This window comes from Drosophila takahashii, chromosome 3R (genome assembly GCF_030179915.1).
Source record: "Drosophila takahashii strain IR98-3 E-12201 chromosome 3R, DtakHiC1v2, whole genome shotgun sequence".
In the NCBI taxonomy this organism is placed as follows: Eukaryota; Metazoa; Arthropoda; class Insecta; order Diptera; family Drosophilidae; genus Drosophila; species Drosophila takahashii.
The window spans coordinates 17520091-17540644 of NC_091681.1; the positions used below are offsets into that span (position 1 = coordinate 17520091).

A 20554-nucleotide genomic window follows, 5' to 3' on the forward strand; every position below is an offset into this window, starting at 1 on the left:
AATCTTTGATTTATTTTTAAAGCAAAGGAAATTTAAATGCATTCAAAGCGATGGAAATATCCATCGGTATATCTATATTTTATTTTAACGATCTGTTTTCATATTACAATAAAATTATGTTTTTATTTATGTCATAAAAAAATGGAATGGAAATGGAAAAAATTGACTTTCCTTATTTTTGCAAACGACTTCAAAATGAATTCCAAACGCATAAGATATTTTTACATTATTTAGTGAATTAATTTAATCTCAAGTTAGTATACTAACTTTAAAGAGCAATTAATTTAACATTATTTTTTGTGTGTTTCTTTTAATAAAAAGTTGTGATATTCATTTATACTTTCATTGTTCACTTTCCAAGGAAGAAGCTAAATAAACAACCAAATTGCTAAATAATTGAGGCTCTTAAATAAGATGCGTTCTGGGACGTTGCTCCTCGCTGTCTTATTATTTGTTTAGCGTTTGCGGAATGTCTTTTGGCTCATAAGAAAATAATGTATTCAAACTCCTGCTGTCCTTTCCGGAGGTAATACCGATGCCCAAACCCCTCCACAAGTCAGGGGCCCGACTCTCGCTTATTTAACGCTCACGACGCGATCAAATTCCTCCTGCCAAGATCGGCGGTTGCCGGTTCCACTCCACAAGTGGCCTGTGTTCCCTGTTCCCGACCTGTTATTATCGTAATGACGGGAGCCTATTTGCTTTTGTGTTTTCGAGTCGTCCAAACGAGAGACAATTATGTATTTCAGCTGGAACTGACGAACCAGGGTTCCTGCCGGAGCGTCTGCTTGGCACTGAAAGAAAGTTAGGATCAACATACATATCTTTACTACATTTTGTTTAATTTTTTGTAATTTTAACAGGATAAAAAAAATGTTTGTTCCTTATCAAAAACTTAACTTTAATTTAACTTTAATTTATTTAAAATTCAAACTAGTTGAGGTATTGACAATAAATGTGGGCTCTATGAATGTACATATATTTTATGTGATCTTCAAGATAATTTTCGGCCTAAAAGTTTTAAAATCGTAAGGCCTTAAAATATATAACCGCATTACCGATATAATAAGAACTTTTCTCTCAATGTGGGATTCGATCCTCGGTGCTCGTTTTGAATGTATGGCTGTGTGTGTAGGCACGCTGCAGGGCGCCAGTTTGTATGGGCGTGTGTTTGTCCGTATGTTTGGGCAGACATGGGCAAGGCAATGCAACTGATATGCCCTTGATCACAACCATTCATCACATTTTGCGGCTACATTGACCGCGCTAAATGTCGATGTTTGCTTCCTCAGGTTCTCCGCTCTCGATTGCATCTAGAGTTGCTTTTTTTTTAGCAATATAAACCGTCGGAGGTCTTAAGTTTTGAACTTGAGTCAACATAGTTAATTTTTGGGGTTTCAAAACCGTGCGGTGAAAAAGCTTTTCAGTTTTTGATGTTTTATATTTTTAAAAAGTCATTTACTTTTCCGAATTCAAAAGATAAATAACATTTATATTTTTCTATTTTAATGTGTTGCAAATTGCAACTTGTAATCGTTTTTTGAATTTTGAAAATGACCGCGTTTGCCAACACTAAATTACAACGGCACTGCCAGCATTGAGCAAAGTGTGGGTGTGCGTGCGCAGGTTGTATCTGTGTGCGGGAGAGGCACGAAACTCACCACGCCATCCAACGGATTGCTCAGCGCTCTCAGTGCGGATTCCTTGGTTCTGCGCTCGAAGTAGGGATGTGAAAATTCTGTAGATATCGTAACGATTTATTCTGCTATTGGTCTTAAAAAATACAGGACACGTTTAAGATACTTTGCCTATGAAATTAAAACAAGATTCTTTGGTATTTATTTCATGGGTTTCGGTTACTGAATATTCTATTCTCTTTTCCCTCTCTCGATGTTTCTCTCGGAACTCTCTCAGCCTGTTGGTAAACTCAACGGCCAAGTTAATTCCCCACAGCTCCAAAGACTGGCAGTCCATATAGTTTTTCGTGAGCGCTGCGCTCATTGCCCCAACAATTTTCAACCGCGCCGCTTGTGTGCTCGTCTGCCGTTCGAGAAATCCGAAAGATATCAACAAAAAGATGGATACTTGACGTATGCCACGAGAAATATTCCGAAATAAGTTTATTTGTGTGTCGGGACTGCTAAACGATTTTCGATTGTCCAATCGAATGCAGGAAACTCGGACTTTCGTCGTCTTTTCCCATATTTTTTCGCAACGGTTACGGGTTTTTCATTTGTTGTTATTGTAAACGCGGGCGTCAATAAAACAACAACAAACAAGTGCAGTTTAGAACTCAAAAAGTGAAGGAGGAAGTGGAAGAAGTGTGAGTGCAATCAATGTGAAAATCGAAGAGGATTGGAAATCGTCAGGCGAAAATCTTGTATTTTTTTTGCTGTTATGAATTCTATGCATTGTAGGTGTGTGCGAGGAAAGAGCGAGAATTCTCCGCCCGGATAACGGATCTTCGATCTCGATTGCGTGCGTGTGTGTATGTACGCTAGTGTTTGTGCAAATTAAAAATCAATAAGAATCGGGGGACAAGAAGACTGGGCAAATAATAAAGTGTGTTCAATCTTTAACTGGGCAAAAATCGTAAAAAAAAAAATAGAAAAGAAATGCAATTGCTCGCCAGCCACGTACACACATTGTACCTGCACTCGGGCACACAAACAAACATACGTATACGTATATAGCGGCGGCAGCGGCGCCGGCAGAATCAAAGCAGAGCGCAAATCGCAAGCCAGCAACAAAAAAGAAACACCTTTTCCACCACGTTAAAATTGTTATTGTCTTTCGGCTTTCGGCTACTTCAACATAATATTCAACCGAATCAACACATTACTCGCATTTTATTGACTATCCGCACAAACGTACACATGCATAGCGAAAAGTGACTGACCAGTAAAAAAGAAAAGAGAAAGACGACTGCGATTACCAATCCATTAACAAAATCCCGTCGGCACGTGTTAAACAAATTGAATTTCGTTGTGCAACATAAATTAATTTAATTTCTTCTGCAGTCAATGTAAAATACAAAGTATCAAGTGAACTTTTAAACATATCAATTACACACATACATATCTAATATTATTAAAAAAAAAGGAAAGGATAAAAAGGATACCCGCTTGCAAAACAATCTTTAAAAAGTAAGTACCTTTTTTCGCGTTTGAAATTTGTTAGGAGGTGCACTCGTGATTATGAAAAATACACTGCTTAAGGAGCTTTATACCCCTAAGATTTTGGCATTTATGGATAGCATGGAATACTTTCTACTCCTTTTTGTACACTTTGATATAAAGAAAATAATTTTAATTTGGATACAAAATGTATTTCGTATATCTTCAATTCTATTCTTATAGAGAGCGCTGCAGAACTTGACTATCAACTTTGGTAACTTTCAAAGTTCCCTTCATAAATTATTTTTCATTTAATGCATATCTCGCTAATCAAGGTGCGAGTATCTGTTACCAAATCGCGATTGTTTCCAATTGGACTTCCAATTAGTCATGCTTTCATTATCAGAATGTACATAAGTACATATATAATTCTTACATTTGTGAATGCGATTTTGTGGAAAGCAAACACTCAGCGGTTTTAAAAAAAAAATCTTTAGTATGGACTGCATATGGGCACTTCCAAAATGTCGCTCGGGACATTTGCACACCTTTAAAGTTGAAAAAAAATTGTAAAACAATGGATTTTAATTTTAATTATGGGCTTTTCTTTTCACTCTTCCCAAGCTCTATTTTTGGAAAAAATCTTGATTTTGTACACCTTTTAGTTTTTAAGATATCGGTATAAAACTGCCGTATTCGCTCGGGACAAAAATAGAAGTGGATTTCGGGGAAGTTCATACAACACCAGAAACTAGCGAATTCTGATGGAATATTTGAATACGATTTTTTTAGAATGTTGTTCAAACATGTCGCTGTGAAATGCTTTTGGTTTTACTCAAAAATTCTTTGCCGTTTTTTTTTTATGCAGTTTTAACCACATTCGCTCGGGACATGTCGCTCGGGACATTTTTTCCGACTGTTTTGTAAAGCGGATTTCTTTACCTCTTTCTCTCAATTGCTGGATGTTTTGCTTTTAACTTAATAGTTTAGCATGTGAATGAAGCATTCAGTACAGAAAAATGTCACATATTAGCATTCCTATAGGATAAATTAACAACAGAAGACAGGTCCAAAAAATAACAAAAAAATAGCCAAAAACTGATTTTTGCGTATTATGGTGGGGTTTGTGATAAAAATAATCAAACTATACTCCAAATTTTTAGTTAAGCTCAGTATCCAACTAATTAGAAACTAATATCGGGGCAAAATCATGTGGAAATATGTTTTATTCAAGTTTCAAGGTTTTTGGCTTGGTGGACTTTTTTTTGGAAGTGCCCATATAGATATTCTTACAATTGTTTTTTTCGAAGTTCTGGTGCTGCAATGCGCATTATTATTAAATTTATATTCTTTATTTTTAAAAATGAATGATTTTCTTTTAGCATGAACAATATTTAATAGTTTTTCTGAAACTTTTGAAGAAAATCAAGAAATTCAGCGATTTGTAATATATTCTGTCTTGTGCATTGGATTTTTTTTTTTATTTAAGGATCTACAATAAGTTTTAATCTGTTTGCTATTAACTGATTTGGAACCTTAACAAGAAATAAGTAAATTTTTTGAAAGAAAAAAACATTTTCAAAAATGTTCAAATACGGGGGTGTCACAGAAATTATTTCCAACCGAAATCCGTTAAAGTTCTTACGTGCATCAATGCAAAATCCAACCGTCTTCGGTTGGAAGAGATTTCTATGACACCCCTGATAATATAGCATTTGACTGTTGTTGATGTGGATGTTGAATACATATTTCAGGATTCGACTTTGGATAGCCGTTAGAAAAAAATTTTTTCTAATAGAAAATTTGTATTTCTAAGATCGAGGATATTTGAGTTCAGATCTTCAGAGTCGAAGAAAGTCTTTAAGAATGCCTGTAGAACCTAAGGTTCCCGACTTTCTGGGTTTTCAGAAGAGTTTCTCGAGAGTGCCTTCGATTCCCACCACACACAGGCAGGCGCTCTCTTCTGACCACGGCTACGGTAGATTATTCCATACCCACCTCAACCTTAAATTGTTGATTCTTCAACTTGTCAAACCGGCTGACAAACCGACCGTCGCTCGTCCGTGTCCGTGTGGCTGTCTGCGGTGCCCCTGTGTTGGTGTGGCGCCATTCCGACGACGCCTCTGCCGCCGACATCGTTACTATTATTTCTTTTATTACGTCAGTGGCGCCAGGCGCTTCCCTCTCGCTCGCACGCCCGCCGCCCTGCCTTTTTTTCACTCTGCACGCAAGCATTCTGTAAGTGTGAGTGAGCGAGAGAGCGCGAGTGTGTGTGTTGGTGAGCGTGTTTGTGGGGCTGACTCGTAATTTTGTTGCTTTTTTCCTTGTTGTTGCCGTCATGCCGGCGGCGCCACTTTTGTCGTCGATAAGGAGCGCAAGAAATGCCAGCAACAAAATGGAAATGCTCGCATGGGCCACACACACACACATATTTGGGCTGTTAATTTGCGGCGCTCCTCGTTCGTTTGCCCCTTTTCCCTTCTTTCTCCACCGCCGCCGCCACTGCCCCTGCCCCTTTCCCCCACCTCTTGCCGTCTCTTTCCCGCCGACAGCTGATGCTGCCGCACAGATCTTTTGCATATTGCACTGGCGTCGGCTGTCCGTCAGTGGAGGGGGGAGGTCGAGGTGGAGGGGGCATTACTCACTCAAGCGATCCACAAGCAGATTCCTATCCTGCCACCAAGGGCGTAGACTGGAAATCGGTAAAAGGGCATTCTAACATTTTCCCAAAAAAAATTTTTTTTTAATGCATTAGTTTAAATCTTTTTGGTTTAGTGTTTATTGAACTGAAACACAATAACTGTAGAAGAAAATAAGTAGAATGTAAAGATTTTTTTAAAGCAGATCTTAAAATCTATTAAAATAAAATTTGGGATAGATAGATTTACAGTAGTTTTTAATAAGAATTTTTTTTATGAACTTACTAAACTTCATTCTTTACACCAGAAATTACCCGTTAAATCGGATCAATCGGTTAAAAATGATTGTTAAATTACGTTTTAAGAAATATTTTATGATTTTTTTTTTTATTTTTTTTTTAATATTAAAACTATTTTATTGTTGAAATAAATACCGTAGGGCCCTCTCAGAACTCCACCCCTGCTTAGCATAAACTCGAGTGCATTTAACGATGCTCGGAAGACCAATTAGGCCAGTGACTAATCAACGTACTCCTCTTTTATTGCAGAGTGCACACCACTGGACGATACATATCAAACCCGTCGAAAGCATATCAAAGCCAACGAGTGATACGAGTGCGAGGAGTAGAAAACAGTTTAACAAGTTCCCCAGACCCTCCGCTCCCCCACCCCCAAAGAAAACCCCAGGTTCCCAGACACCCACCCCGTTGAACCGTCGAACAGAAAGAGAGTAATCCTACCGTGACTAGCCGGCCCCGTCGAGTCCGCGAACCCAGTTAGTCAACTACAAATAATGCGCATACAATAGGATCGATGTTACCGCAAAACTGTATGTCCCTCCATGATATTCCCAAGCGAAAAGAAGAGAGATCTATGGCGTTATGCGTCCAGAAACAATCCGGGTCCGTGCGATGGGGCGACAGGAGCGCCGCCCGTCCAGCCACCACGGCCGCCGCCCCCTCCACATCGACCCCGCCCTCATCTCTGCTCCGGCTACTCCTGCCCCGAGGAGGACTCCCTGACGATGCGCCAGCAGACGCCGCCGCCGCCGTACAGCTCGATGTCCTGCGCCATGGACTGCTCCAACTCCGGCTCCAACTCCAACTCCGGCTCCGTCTCCGGCTATTGTCACAGTTTGAGTCTGAGCCACAACAACAACAACAACAGCCACCCCTACCGCCGCCTGCCAAATCACAAGGATCCGTTATCGCCGCATCCGTCAGCCTCCGACCGCTGCTATACCGCTCCTGGCTGCAGTTGCGCAAGCTCCTGCGACGATATGTTGATCGACGGAAGCGATCAGGAGCGGAATCGGGAGCGGGAGCGGGAACGGAATCGGAATCATCCTGTGCAGCAGGTGGATCGCCGGATGTTGAGTGCCACCACCTTTGCGACCATGTTTCGGAATTGCTGCGGCGGGGCCACGGAGTCCACCAGCAGCGGGTCCACCACCTCCACGATTTCACTTACCGCCGCCTCCGCCCAACAGCCAACAAACCAAATCCCGAACGGGAGACGGACTCGCGAGGATTTCGATGCTCTGATGAAGCAGCTAAAGCGCAAGCAGATGGCCGAACTCCTGCTGGCGGTCAAGAGTCGCGTGGATCCGCCGACCAGGACGCATCGCGAGGCCGTGGCCACCACCGCACCCACCTACCTGCAGTGCATCCTGATCCCCTGCGCAACGGAGGCGGATCGGGAGCAGCATGTGACCGCCAGCCGGCTGTTCTTCTGGCCGGGCCTGAGGAGCGGCGAGGAGCTGAAGCGACTGCCCGTCTGTCCCGCCGCCCGCGACTGCGTCTACACGTGCTGCAACCCGCTGCACTGGTTCCGCATCTTGCACCAGCCCGAAACAGGTAGGAAACGGGTATTACTTTTCTTAGTCTGTGAGCGTAGAACTTTATTTTGAGGTCATGGTTTATATTTTAGTACATATCCTAACTCTAATATATTTCGAAATAAATATTAGAACTTGCTAATGTATTTTAAAGTTCCATTAAAGATTTATAAAATTTTTTATATGAAATTTAATTAATGGGGCCTTCTTTGAAAGTCCCTTTTTCTTAAGCAAACTTGATAAATGGAGTTTCTTGTGAGGCTAGTTGGGTAAATAAAAATATCAGAAAATTTCTTGAAAAACGGAAATTGATCAATTCCCTTTCCGGTACACCAAAGAAAAAGAGTTCGTGTTTATTCATTGGATTTTGGTCGAATGAAACTCATTTGCAATGGGTTTCCCCCCTCAATAAATTCATATGTACCTTATCCGAATCTTTATGGCGGGTGGAAAAGCTAATAGCAATCTAAGCGCCAGCTGTGCCAATACTTATGCCCGCCACTGTAGGTGCAGACATGGTGCGCATGTATTTGGTGGCGCCAGGGCACACAGACAGGCACTAACACTCGCGCAACGACGATGCGGCATGCGAAATCCATACGCCGCTCGCCAATTTTATTTTTTATTCGCAAACGAGCATGGGTTGCACTCGGCAGTGGTGTGGGTATTTGTATTTATGAGTGAGTTTTTTTTTCGGTCTGGTCTGGAGAGTCGGAGCGAGGCAAAAAGAGCCAGATACAAGGTGCATCTGTATCTGTATTGGGCATTAAAATGCTCCCGCAGAAGACCGAATTCAAGTTCCTACACAGGAAGAAAACAGAGCGATATTAAATTAAAATTGTTATATTTTCTTTTTTCTTTATAAATAATATTTTCTTATTCTAAAAATTTTAACTTTAAATTCCCAAAAATGCGTCCTTAGTTTTTCTGGACGATTAGAATCCACAGGTTAAGGAATGACAAACATATTTAAAACCAAAAATCGAAATTTAGGAATAATTATAGGTCTGCGAAGTGGCTTTAAAGTTTATCACTCATACGCACTGTTGCCTTTCATGACAAAATTTATTTACTTCTAGTTTTCGTTGATTACAACTAAATATTAGCTTACTCTCCCTGTTTTAAGCCAATTATTCCACCAAAAGAAGGGAACGTTTTTTTGACCATATTTTTGGACCGCCTTAAGATGCACACTTAGTATTTTGCAAACTTTTTTTCCGTGTGCACTCACTGTGCGCCGCCGCCTTGACTTTTGCCCAGACACAGACACCGATACCGCACTCACACACCCACCGGATCCACCGCTCTCCGGCTCATTTATTCCGCTTTATCACGGCCCGCAGACACACACGTGGGGGAGCGGAGAGAGCGGCGCAGAATGTGCGTGAAAGCGCCACGCAAACGGTCGGCCCAACATGACGGCGACTAAATTCTTTTCAAAATAATTTGCGTAAATTTAGAAACTGGCGCCAGGAAATAATCAGGCGTCGTCGCCAACGCAAACGCGAAAGCTAAAGCTAAAGCAAAGTCGGCGGAGTCCGTTACCCACTATACCCATTCCCATTAGCCGTACTCGTCCGAGTACTCGAAACACAGTCCTACTCCAATGATTCAAACGATCAAGGCACAAAAACTTCTAGGTTCTAGAATCTAGACTCTATCTTTAAAAAAATTTGAAAATTCTCACAAATTATGAAAATAAATATTCTTATGGCTCCAAGGATAGGCAGTCTTTTAAACAGATAATATACAAAAAAAAGGTGTATTGGGAAAAAATGCATTTCTAATTTATTTATATCTTTACACTGTAAAGATACTAGAACCAATATATATTTTAAAATTTCGAATCTTGGAATAATTTTTTTTTTATGTGAACTAGATTTGAAAACAGAGATGATGACCTAGATAAATACAATTGGTTTCTTTACAAAACATTCATCTTATAGAGAACGTACTGTATCTGAGGCCGCGGCATATCCGTCGCCACCAGCTAGTTGGCGCATCATTTAGAGATCCCATTCGCACTATGTACATTCGGGCAAACATCGGAGCATGTGCATGTACATATGTACATTACATACATGTGCGCCTTCCGATTTGTTTGTTTTTATTTTTAGCACGCGCATGCATATAAAAAAAATAAGTAGATATAGCATTTGCATGTGTGGGCACTATAGTCGTACATCGAATGCAGATTGAAAGATGCACCATGCATTTACATCGTCGAATTAACGTTTCATCACGGTTGAAAGCGATTGATGATGGCTGATGTGCGATTTATTTTTAACCCATTTCCCCGGCCAACAGTTTCACTGGGCACATTGAACGTTATCTAGAACGTGCGTATCGCTCGGACTCGGCCGAGCTTACAACTGTATGGGCACATGGATCGCCGTTCTAGTGTTAATCTAATCGGACTATTATATCAGCACTAAACTGCATGCATGTAATACATCATCTGTGTGGGTTGTTTTCATCAATCGGCAGTGGTTTTATACATATACGGGGAGCATGTCTAACCTCAAATTGAAACCAAACCCCACTTGTGTGCCATGTGCAGAATAAAAATCAGAGTATGTATAGAAAATGTACTTATCAAATTCTTAAAAATGGGGATTAGTTGTAGAGTGCTTTTGCCCAGACTACCTTATCGAATTTATTCCCCGAACTTGTATCCAACTTTCTTTCGAAATAACACCGAATATGTTAACCCCATGGCTATAATACAATTATTGTGAAATATATATCGATGAATAACAATCCTTATCAGAAATTTATTCATTTATTACTTAGATTATAAAAAGAAAATAGTGTTTTTATGAACCATTAAAAAAATGTAAATTAGTGTAATCCAAAAGTAAAAGTACTCGAAGAGATTTTGAGATAGCGAACAAATTAATTAGGAAATTGCATACGTTTACTTGTTGATGTTTAACTTAATGGCGACCAAGATTGAGATCAGCTCTTTTTTCCGCCAGCACTTTCAGAGTCTTTCCTCTAACCGATAATCACTGTAGATGCGATGGCAAAAAGGCATGTCTATACCGACATTCCTGTGCACAAAACACAATCTTTTGGGAAACATGAAGACTCTGTTCGTGCCGGTCCGCAGATACATATACAGATACATAGATACACAGATACAGCCTCCCTTACCTGGTCGCTTACCTGTGCCACTTTACCTGTGCCTGTGCCTGAGCAACTGGCAACTGGCAACTGGAAAAAGGCAACAGGGAACAGTGAACAGGCCTTCTGCTGGCTGTGTCATCGTCGTCTGGACGGCGGATGGACGACGTCCCGACAGTGACTGGTTTTTTAATGATGGCGCCGAACACATTAAACAAGTCGATAATGTTATTCCATCCGCATCGGCCGGGGAACACAATTCCAGGAATTGTAACGACGATCGGTGCCTTGGTCTTTGGACATCGCGGCTCCAACGGCTCCGAACAACAACGTCCCTTTCCTCGCAGCGAGCACCCATAAAAAGGATCATTTTGCGTGCCTCGGCCCCATCCATCCGATCTCATTCAGAGGTGCGGTTCTTGCCCATAAAGCTTTCGGACTTTCGGGGCCTCTTCGGTCGAGAGGGTTTTTGTGTGTTCCTACGGATCGGCCACAGATACATACATATTTATGTAGGCATATTTGCGCTGGTCGAAATCGTTTTGGGCCAATTCAATGGTTTTGAAGGGGAACTTGACTAATTACGTTGTATACTTGGAATAATATAAAGTTGAGTTTTACTCGTTCTTCAACCATTATGTCAGGTTTTTCTTTAAGTGGGCTTATGGAAAAGAATTAAGGGTAAGAAACACATCATATTTCTTTATTCTCGGAAATATCTTATAGTAAAAGCATTAGAAAATTCAAAAGGATATAAAATAAATGTATTATAATTAGTTGCATTTTAAATATTAAAATTTCCCCCAAATAAAATCCCATTTAAGTGCAAAAATATTAAAAATCATTTCCAAATCAGAACATAAATCTGGAGCAGGGCCGATAAATAAAACTGTTAGACACTTGGTGGAATTGCCATGCTTAAATTTCAATTACTGGAATCTGACTCAATAGACTGGCACTCTTTTGCCAGAACCCAGAACAGAACCCCAGAACCCGAAACGCAGAACCGTGAATATTCAGTTGCCTATTTCGCCGACTGGTCATACGATCCATATCCATCCATCAGATTGTTGACGGCGTGCTGGAATGGTTGGCTCTCCCTTTGGTTTCAGTTTCGGTTTCGCTGCGGCGCTCGTATTTTATTTTTTATTTTTTTATTTTTAGTTTTATTTTCTTTCAAGAATTGTTAGATTTTCGACGTTGGCGTCGATGACGCGGCCGCTCGTAATCAGGTTTAACTGGTACATTGGGGCTTGGGGACCGGCGGCGGTGGCGAATCGCCACGATCTGGGTAAATTTGAGTCGGGTCGAGTAGCCGGGCGCCGTTGACGAGGCACATCAAGCGATTTATGCGCCGTCAGAATACCAAGAGAATTACTACGGATCTTCTCCATATCGCCCTCGAAAGCTGCGCTTACCTGTTGCACTTTAATGGCAAGTTTTTTGGCTTAATGTGCACTTCTTTTATTGCCATAATTTGTTTGCTGAATCTTAATTTGATTCGAATGAATCGCATTGATTTGCATTCAATTGAGTCGAACGAAGCTAATCAATGCTATTTAGATGCAAAGCCGATTTCGTTTATATCTTGCTTGATTTACATATTTGCCGTGCCCCTTTAAGTCCAACAAATTAATCTTTAACTTAATTTTTACTAGAGACCGAAAATAATCATTATTTGTGATTTTTTAAAGCCTATTAAAAATGTTGAATTTTGTTGTCTTTTAAAAATAAATCTTTTGCATAGTTAGATAGTCTTTTTATTATTTTTATTTATTTTTCATACACATTATATTATAATAAAGAAATATGTGAACAACTACAGTAAGTAATATTTAAAATATGTTATTTTTATAATTTAAAGTAAAACGTTAATGCAACCAATTAAATATTTACGCAACGTCTCATAAATTACTGAATTTATTGAATTGAATGAGAAATATCGTTAGATCTGGCAGGCAATTCATTGAGGCTTTTGTTTGCGCCAATCTGTTAGCCACCAAAAACGACCTGTTCCGTTTGCTTTTTTGGGAGTGAAATGAGAGAATGAAAACGGAGTAGAATGTAAGCGAGATTAAACACAGCGCCATCGGAATCGGAGATTGGGGTTCGGGGATCGCGAATTCGGAGATTCGGAGATCGCCGCACATCAAACGATTTCTGCGCCAATAAAAATAAAATGTCCCCCAGTGCGGCTGCCTGATATGCAAAGATTATTTATTTTTATATCGCCGCGCTGATGTTTGGCTTGCTTACGCTTACGCCTGGGTTTGTTTCGACTGCCTTTTCTTTTCTTCTTGGTTTTTCTGGCCTTTGTTTTTGTTTGGCTCTGTCGCTCTCTCTCTATTTCAATCTCTATCTCTATCTATCTCTCTGTTTTTGTTTCGCTTCGATTTGCTGTTCAAATATTCAAACACTAGTATGTATTAGTTTTGCGAACCATGATCTCATCCTATATGGGCCCCGACTAGAAGACGCGCATTTATAACTCGAACTTTTGATTAACTCGAAATTGTTTGTAATCATCCATGGGGCTTGCCATTTGAAAATGGTTAAAAATGCATTCTGCTGATAAGGTTGAGATAAGGAATAAGGTCTGTTAAGTAATTTCATGCTTTTCGTAAATTGATTTCATTTAATTTTTAAATTCCTAAGAATATAAATAATTTCTGTTTTTTCCTGTAAATCTAAGTAAATCAATAATTATACCGTAAATTGAAGTTGTTGCAGATTCAACTATTACTTTGAATTACTGAAAGGTATTTATTTCAGTAAGAGTTAATTCGATTTAAAATGTAAAGAAGTTCAAAATGGCTTTATGTTTTTAGCATAATAATTTAGGAATAGTTTTAAGTACAATACATGCACAAGAATTAAGTCTTATTTAAATAAAATAATAAAAGATATCTAATGCAATCCCATTTATTTCTGTGTCATTCCAGAAGTCCAACCGCCGCCATACCAACGCTCAAAAATGCTGAGACTGAGAGATGCAGGTAAGCCCACTCCACTATATAGAGTTTCGATCCGGGCATACTGACCCTCCCCTGATTCTTACAGATTCCGAAGAAGACTCGCAGAACGATGCAAATTCGGCGGCGCTGAGCACGTGGAGCGCCCAAAGCAGCAGCATTTCGAGCATCTTCAAGCCGCCACTCTTCGAGTCGTTCACCACTGATGGAAAAGGTGAGTTTTGCACCCAAAACCCCTCTCACCTTACGCTCCCCCTGTTTTTAAGGAGATTGAGAGAGTGCACTTGAAGAAAAGGTGTATCAGATTTGATGCAAATTATATTTACTATAAAATATTGGCCAACATTCTTTTGGTGATCAGTTTAAAGGGAATATGGATTGTAATTTAATTCTAAAAACAAAACGCGAAGTTAGGAAATAATATTCTAGTCCAAAAATTAACTTTAATTTTAGAAGAATTCTTTTTATCAAGATAACATAGGCTTCTTGTCGAATAAATCTTTTAAAAATGTGAATTTATTTCCACTGTTTTTTTTTATAAAGTAAAAAAGTGGGAGAGCGAAAAGTGTTGCGATTATTTTGCCATGTAGGTGTGTGGGGCCCCTCTAGGGTGGTGTGTGTGAGCGGGCGCTCTCTCTTGCTGGCAAATTGTTGTTGTATCGTGGCGCCAGCTTGCCGCGTCAGGTCGTCACTTTCTATATTGATATTAACTTTTAAGCGAAAACAGCAAAAACGAAATGAAAATAAATAATGAGCGAAAAACAAACACGGGCGGCGGCAGACTGAGCGAAAGAGAGGCAGGGAGAGAGAGAGAGCGAGGAGTGAGGTGAGTTGGCGCTCTCGATGGCGCCACAATCTTAGTGCTTACTTACAAGAGTGTTCCAAAAGGGGGGCAAAAGGGGTTCGAGGGGCACCAGGGGCTCTACGGGTTCTACGGGGGCTATGATATCATTCACGGCATTACCATTACCCGGCGACTGAGACGGCACCGTGAAACCGAAACTGGCCAGAACTCAAACACACACAAACACCATCGTCCATTTGGCTTTTTTTTATGGGATTGTACTGGCGACAAAACGACGGAAAACTATTACATTTAAATGGACCGTTAAGTTGCGGCTTTACGACGATTGGGTGACAGGCCAGTTAAAAATAGATTGAAATTCCAAAATTGATTGATTCCCATCAGAGTTTTGACAAATGCACATTGTTTGCATACCCTTTGAACTCGGAATATATTTGGGATGTTTACTATGCATTTTCTTAAAGTTTATGGCGATGGATTTCAGTAGGCCTTAAATGTTAATATAATACATTTAAAATATTATTTATCATCAGATAAAAAAAAAAAAAAATTTTAGATAGTTTAAATTATTTTTGATGACTTTTCTTAAAACCTTTAAAAAGTTATAGTTTTTAAAAATCTTAAGAATACATCTTAAATATCGATTTTAACTGTTTTGATCTATATTTAAAAATCAGAAAAGTCGATAGTCCCAATACTTTTATTCTGTATTCTTGATTTCGATCGATTTAATCACCTAATTGCATTAATGCAACTTCATCGCCGGTGGGACTCCACTGAAATGGAGCACACACAAGTCGAACATCCGTGTTTCCCCGAAGGCACCACATGTGTGCCACCAACAAACTTACAGGCCACTGCCTCGACCCACACATGCATACAGATTGAAGATAAAATATTCTAAATTTAAAGATGATGTAGCAGCCCGTGGATTCGGGCATCTAACACAAATGTATGTACATTTATGTACCTACTTACATAAATATTAGCAAGGGGAACCAACAGCCATGAAGCGGCGCTACGAATTTACAAATATGTAGTACAGGAAAAACTGCAGTAGGTATGTGGATCTTTCAAGCAGAACCCTCCCAGAATGCCAAACGTTTCAGAGTTGAATGCGTTTCGCATTACAAGCATTTTCCAAATATTCCCTGCAGTTAATCACTTGAGGTTCTGAAAGGGTATAAAGATATTATATGTCCCTTACTGGTAAAATGTGTCTGATGTTTTTTTCCACATAAATTTTTTATTTATTTAAAAGAAAAAACATATTTTCCATATTTCCTATCTGCAAATGAAAATTCCTAAGCAAGACCCAAAATTTGTGAAGATATAACACATAAAGTGTAAAGTATACGGCGGAACCTGTCGAAATTCCCAAGTAAATATACAATTTCAAACTGTTTGAGGGACCAATTCGATGGTTCCCCCACTTTCCAAAGCACCTTTCGCCCGGATCAACTTCTTGGCGAGTTCTCGCCCAGTTGAGCGAGCTGGCGACGCCAGCCTGGTGGGGTAAACAATTTTTCGTGGCCATGGCGAGACGCGACGGAATCGCCGGCGTCGACCTAATTAGGTAAACATCGGACAGGCGCCACTTGCAGCGTCCAACGCCCCCGCGGCCCCCGATTTTCGCCCCCCTCTTTCGGCACATTCTTTGCCATGCAAAATTTTAAAAGCCGTCTACGGATTTATTGCGATATATATTTTTACTTGGCGCCACTGACGCCCGCCTGGGCTTGGCCTTTAGCGCCTTTCGGCCTTTTCGTTCCGATTTATTCTCGGCGAGCGCGTGCTGTCCATTGTGTTGGCCGTTTTCCCTGCGATTTTCCTCGATTTTCCTCGATTTTTCCTCGATTTTCCCTCGATTTTCCCCCCAATCGCTGAGCGATTGTGTATTGTGTGTACACTTCTCGAATTGGCTCTCGCCGTTCTGGCCAACTGCACCACCAATCGACTATCGACCCGCTGGCATTGTTGCAATTGGCAATTCGGCCGCCATGGCGTATGCGCGATATTTGCACTGTGTTGTCTGACAATGCACTCTATGCCATTGTTGATTGATAAATTCCCAAGACAAGGGTGTGTTTAGGCTGACAATGGTAAATGGTGTCATCTGAAGTAGGTATTAACAAATGTGTATATGGGTGAATAAAATACTGATACGGTGGCGTATACGCAATGTTTGCATTGTCCGATTTAACGACTGCAAAAGTTGAATTCATCGCATTTTGTTTACTAATTCGGGGGAATTCATAGGTATATTCTTTTAATTAAATATAAATTTTGAAATTTATGCATGGTTTAATGCGGTCATAAATATTAAATAATTTGTATTTAGAGCCCACCCACACATAAACATTCTCAAAGAGACTCGTTAGCAAGGATTTCGAATAAAGAGTTGCACTTGTTTCTCGCTTTATTGTTGGCCCGACACGCGTTCCGAATCGGAATATACAAATGAACCCATAAACAGACTCTGTGGGTTTGCTCACAATATATATACATACAGCCGTACAGGCCGATATATGCGCGAATGAATTCCACACACACACCAAATACACGACGCCGGTCTGTTTACGTAATGCCCTGGCGCCAAAATTATTACCATTTAAATGTCTGAGCACACAAGTGAGTGTGAACGTAATGTGAATGCGCCTGTTTGAATGTGCGACTCGCTCAATTCGCCGTCGTCGTCGACTCTTCGTTCTTTCTGTATTCTCAAACGATATGGCTATATAGCGCTTACTCCCCCGATATCGCCGCGAATGTTATGGCAATTTTAAATCACATTTTATTGGCCGACGAAAGAGTTATTACCGCTTTAGCCTACAATTTGTATGCGGGTTACAAGATTGCAATTTAAATAATAGTTATTAATGGGAATAACTTTATCGCAGTCATATTTAAGAACTTAATGATTCCGCTATCTGGCCAATAAATTAGCAGGTTAACTTGACATCGTAATCTTTAAGCGTTTTCTTGAGCGCCCTGTTAGGTGTGAAAGATATGAACTTTACTTGTAGATCCAATTTAGTGGTGATCGTAAATATGTTTAAGTTATAATTATTGATAAATCTCCAATAAGGAAATGATTTTTGTATTTAAACATTTATTTAATACTTCAAATTATTTTAGATTTGACAGAGAAGTTCGAGGAATTATATTTCATATTCAAAATTACGTCTAATCGCAACTTAAATAGAAGTTTCATATGCAATATTAATGTTTTTATGGAAGCCATTGTCTAAATAACTTTGTTTTTCTTGTATATTTCAGATCATAACATCAGCAGCAAGGTCTGGTGCCAAATCGCCTACTGGGAGTTGGCCCACCGAGTCGGGGAGTTCTTTAACGCCAGAACGAAAGCAGTCAATATCTACACGGATGGGATCGTCGGCAGTGAAGGGGACAGCATGTGCCTACGTGACCTCACTCCCGCAGGCAAGCAGGTCCACTCGGAGGCGATCCAAACTACGCGGCAGAAGGTCGGATTGGGTGAGTAAAGATAGGTTCTTATATTGGAAGTACATTTTAACCGGAGTCCGCATTGCAGGGGTCACCTTGAGTCTGGAGAACGGCGATGTTTGGATCTACAACCGTGGAAATACACCCGTTTTTGTGGACTCTCCCACCCTGGCAGAAAATCTGGATCGTGTGTGCAAAGTGATGCCCGGCTACTGCCTGAAGGCCTTTGAAACAAATAGGTAAGGATTCTCTTTCAATTAAATTGCAAAGCCATTTTTATGTCCATGAAAGAATTATATATAGAGAAATAAAGAGTAGAAGTTTTATTATACCCGTTAATTGTAGAGTAAACTGCCCGTCTGTCTGTCTGTCTGTCTATCCGTCCGTATTAACGCTTAGATCTCGAAAACTACAAAAGCTAGAAGGTTGAGATTTCCCACACATATTCTTTATTTTCCTACGCAGCGCAAGTTTGTTTCAACCGAGCGCCACGCCCCTCTAACGCCCACAATTGCCCACATTTTTTAATATTTTAAAAATCTATAAATGCAATTTTATAGTGTTTGTAAATACCTATCGAAATGTAGAAGACAATTTTCAAATCGGACCAGTCATTAAAAAGTTATGCGCAATTAAAGTTTTTTATATATCCATCTCCCTCGCACTCCCTTTAGCTGAGTTACGGGTATTATATAATCGGGACAACAACCCGACTATAGCGTTCTCTCTTGTTTATTTTTGTTATAAAGTCCCATTTAATTTTTAAATTGTTGTTCACTTTTAAAAAATTTTTAAATCTAAGAAATTATTAATTATTACAAAAAAATATTGTAAAACTAAACAATTTATATTTTATTATTTTTCAGGGCTCAACTGCTTAGCATGAAACAGCAAGGGCATCAGCACATGGGACCCGTCGACTACTTCAGCATAAAGATCAGCTTCGCCAAGGGCTGGGGACCCGCCTACAAAAGACAGGACATCATGGGCTGCCCCTGCTGGCTGGAGGTGCACTTTAGCCATCTGCGGTGACAGTACCTGCTGCAGGCCCTTTCGGCAGGACCTCATCCGGCTACCCATCACCGGGCGGAGCCTTTGGGTGGCGGATACGACCAGGTGAGCAGCTGGCGATCCCGTCAACTGCTCCGGAAGGCCCAGAAGCTGCTGACCCGGCTGTGCAGACAGGTGTGCGCTCTGACGGATTACCCCGCGACGAGGACGAGATGGAGGTGCCTGGCGGGCAGGAGATCGAGCCGCCAGTTAACCAGTAAACAACCAATAATTTGGAACAACAAAGGACTGCAAAAGAAATCATTTTAAATGTTAATATACATAATTACGAAACAAGTTTCAATTACTGCTAGTAGACACATCGAAATTAATTTTAACGCATCTGAGTCGCATTAAGTGAGAGAAAGAGGAGGAGGAGTCTAGAAGTGGCTGCGAGTCGGGGCGAAATACATAGTAATTGATTGTTAAAAATACTTAGCAAAAATTGAAATCCTGTGATTCACTCTATATATACACATGTAGTAATGTACCGACGCGTGGGGCTAGAGCTCCATTGCCAGTAGCTATATGATATGTATAAATACTTAACTTATATATACATACTTTACAGAAGGCACATCAGGGTTAACAGTTTCGAGAATGGCAGATGATAGTCTAGTTACGATAAAACATTCAGAAGCCACTACCTTTTCTATGCGACGTTTTTAAAGGAACCCAAGCCCATAATTTATACCCCACCCAAATGAAACCAAACATCACTGAAATACAAATCTGTTCAGTAGTAACTGCATAGATCCTAGGTTAAAAAGAACACCATACAAACAATTCGATACGGTTTCAGACTCTAGCGCATAGGGAAAAACAATTGGCTTTTAGAAAGCGTACGTCATGTTCGAACATTATTTGTATTATGTTGATATTTTGACTGTTTTCGTTGTCATAACATGCATTCATTTTTTAATAACCAAGATACTTACAGCAACTGAGTTGCCTAAAATACTTTTATTTAAATCTGAAAACATCATCGGTCCATTCATCGTTCACAATCCCAAACTTCGGTTTCATTTCCACCTGTAGGAAATGACAATTCGAGGATTTGGTGTAGTAGTTAAAATCCGTGCGCTAGATCTTTTAACCTCTGTACCAAACCAAACCGTATGTAGGCCAGCCTTGTATGTATTTCGATCTAAGAATAAAAGCGATCCACGTAAAACTATTGTTACCATTTTTCTTACTGTTAAAGGAAGTCCGTGTTCAGTAAATTCATAAAGAAAATAGATACGCCATTATTGTATGTATATTTTAATTCCAAAAAAGCACTATAAAAAATAGAAACAAACTTTAAACATACTCATGAGAAAAGTTAGTGGGATGATTTTCAAAATTTCTCCGCATGTAAAAATCTGATGACCAGAAATAAATACATACAATAGCTTCAATATGATCAAATATTTAATCAGTGCAGTTATACTGTTAAGTTTAAAAATTGTAATAAAATTTCAATATATTTACAAAAACAATTGGTAAGCGAAATTCGATATTATTTGAAATGGTTGAAATTATCCAAAGTAAAAAGCGGG

The 20554-nt window shown here is 39.9% G+C and overlaps 1 protein-coding gene across 1 annotated transcript; it reads left to right on the forward strand.

Annotated features, from left to right (window-relative positions):
- The first annotated feature begins 1982 nt into the window (after window positions 1-1982).
- Dad (Daughters against dpp) lies at window positions 1983-20494 on the forward strand. The gene is made up of 8 exons (XM_044394012.2): window positions 1983-2323; window positions 3021-3146; window positions 6304-7611; window positions 13661-13714; window positions 13779-13904; window positions 17775-17993; window positions 18052-18202; window positions 18830-20494. Exons 3-8 carry the CDS (start codon window positions 6597-6599, stop codon window positions 18993-18995), a joined length of 1731 nt encoding a protein of 576 aa, XP_044249947.1. The 5' UTR covers window positions 1983-2323; window positions 3021-3146; window positions 6304-6596; the 3' UTR covers window positions 18996-20494.
- The last annotated feature ends 60 nt before the right edge of the window (window positions 20495-20554 follow it).

What these genes read in the sequence shown, in the direction of transcription:
- Dad (XM_044394012.2), top strand. Translation starts at nt 6,597, where the DNA reads ATGATATTCCCAAGCGAAAAGAAGAGAGATCTATGGCGTTATGCGTCC. An exon ending in GCTGAGACTGAGAGATGCAG is followed by an intron (nt 13,715 to 13,778) that starts GTAAGCCCACTC and finishes TGATTCTTACAG; the next exon opens with ATTCCGAAGAAGACTCGCAG. An exon ending in GTTCACCACTGATGGAAAAG is followed by an intron (nt 13,905 to 17,774) that starts GTGAGTTTTGCA and finishes TGTATATTTCAG; the next exon opens with ATCATAACATCAGCAGCAAG.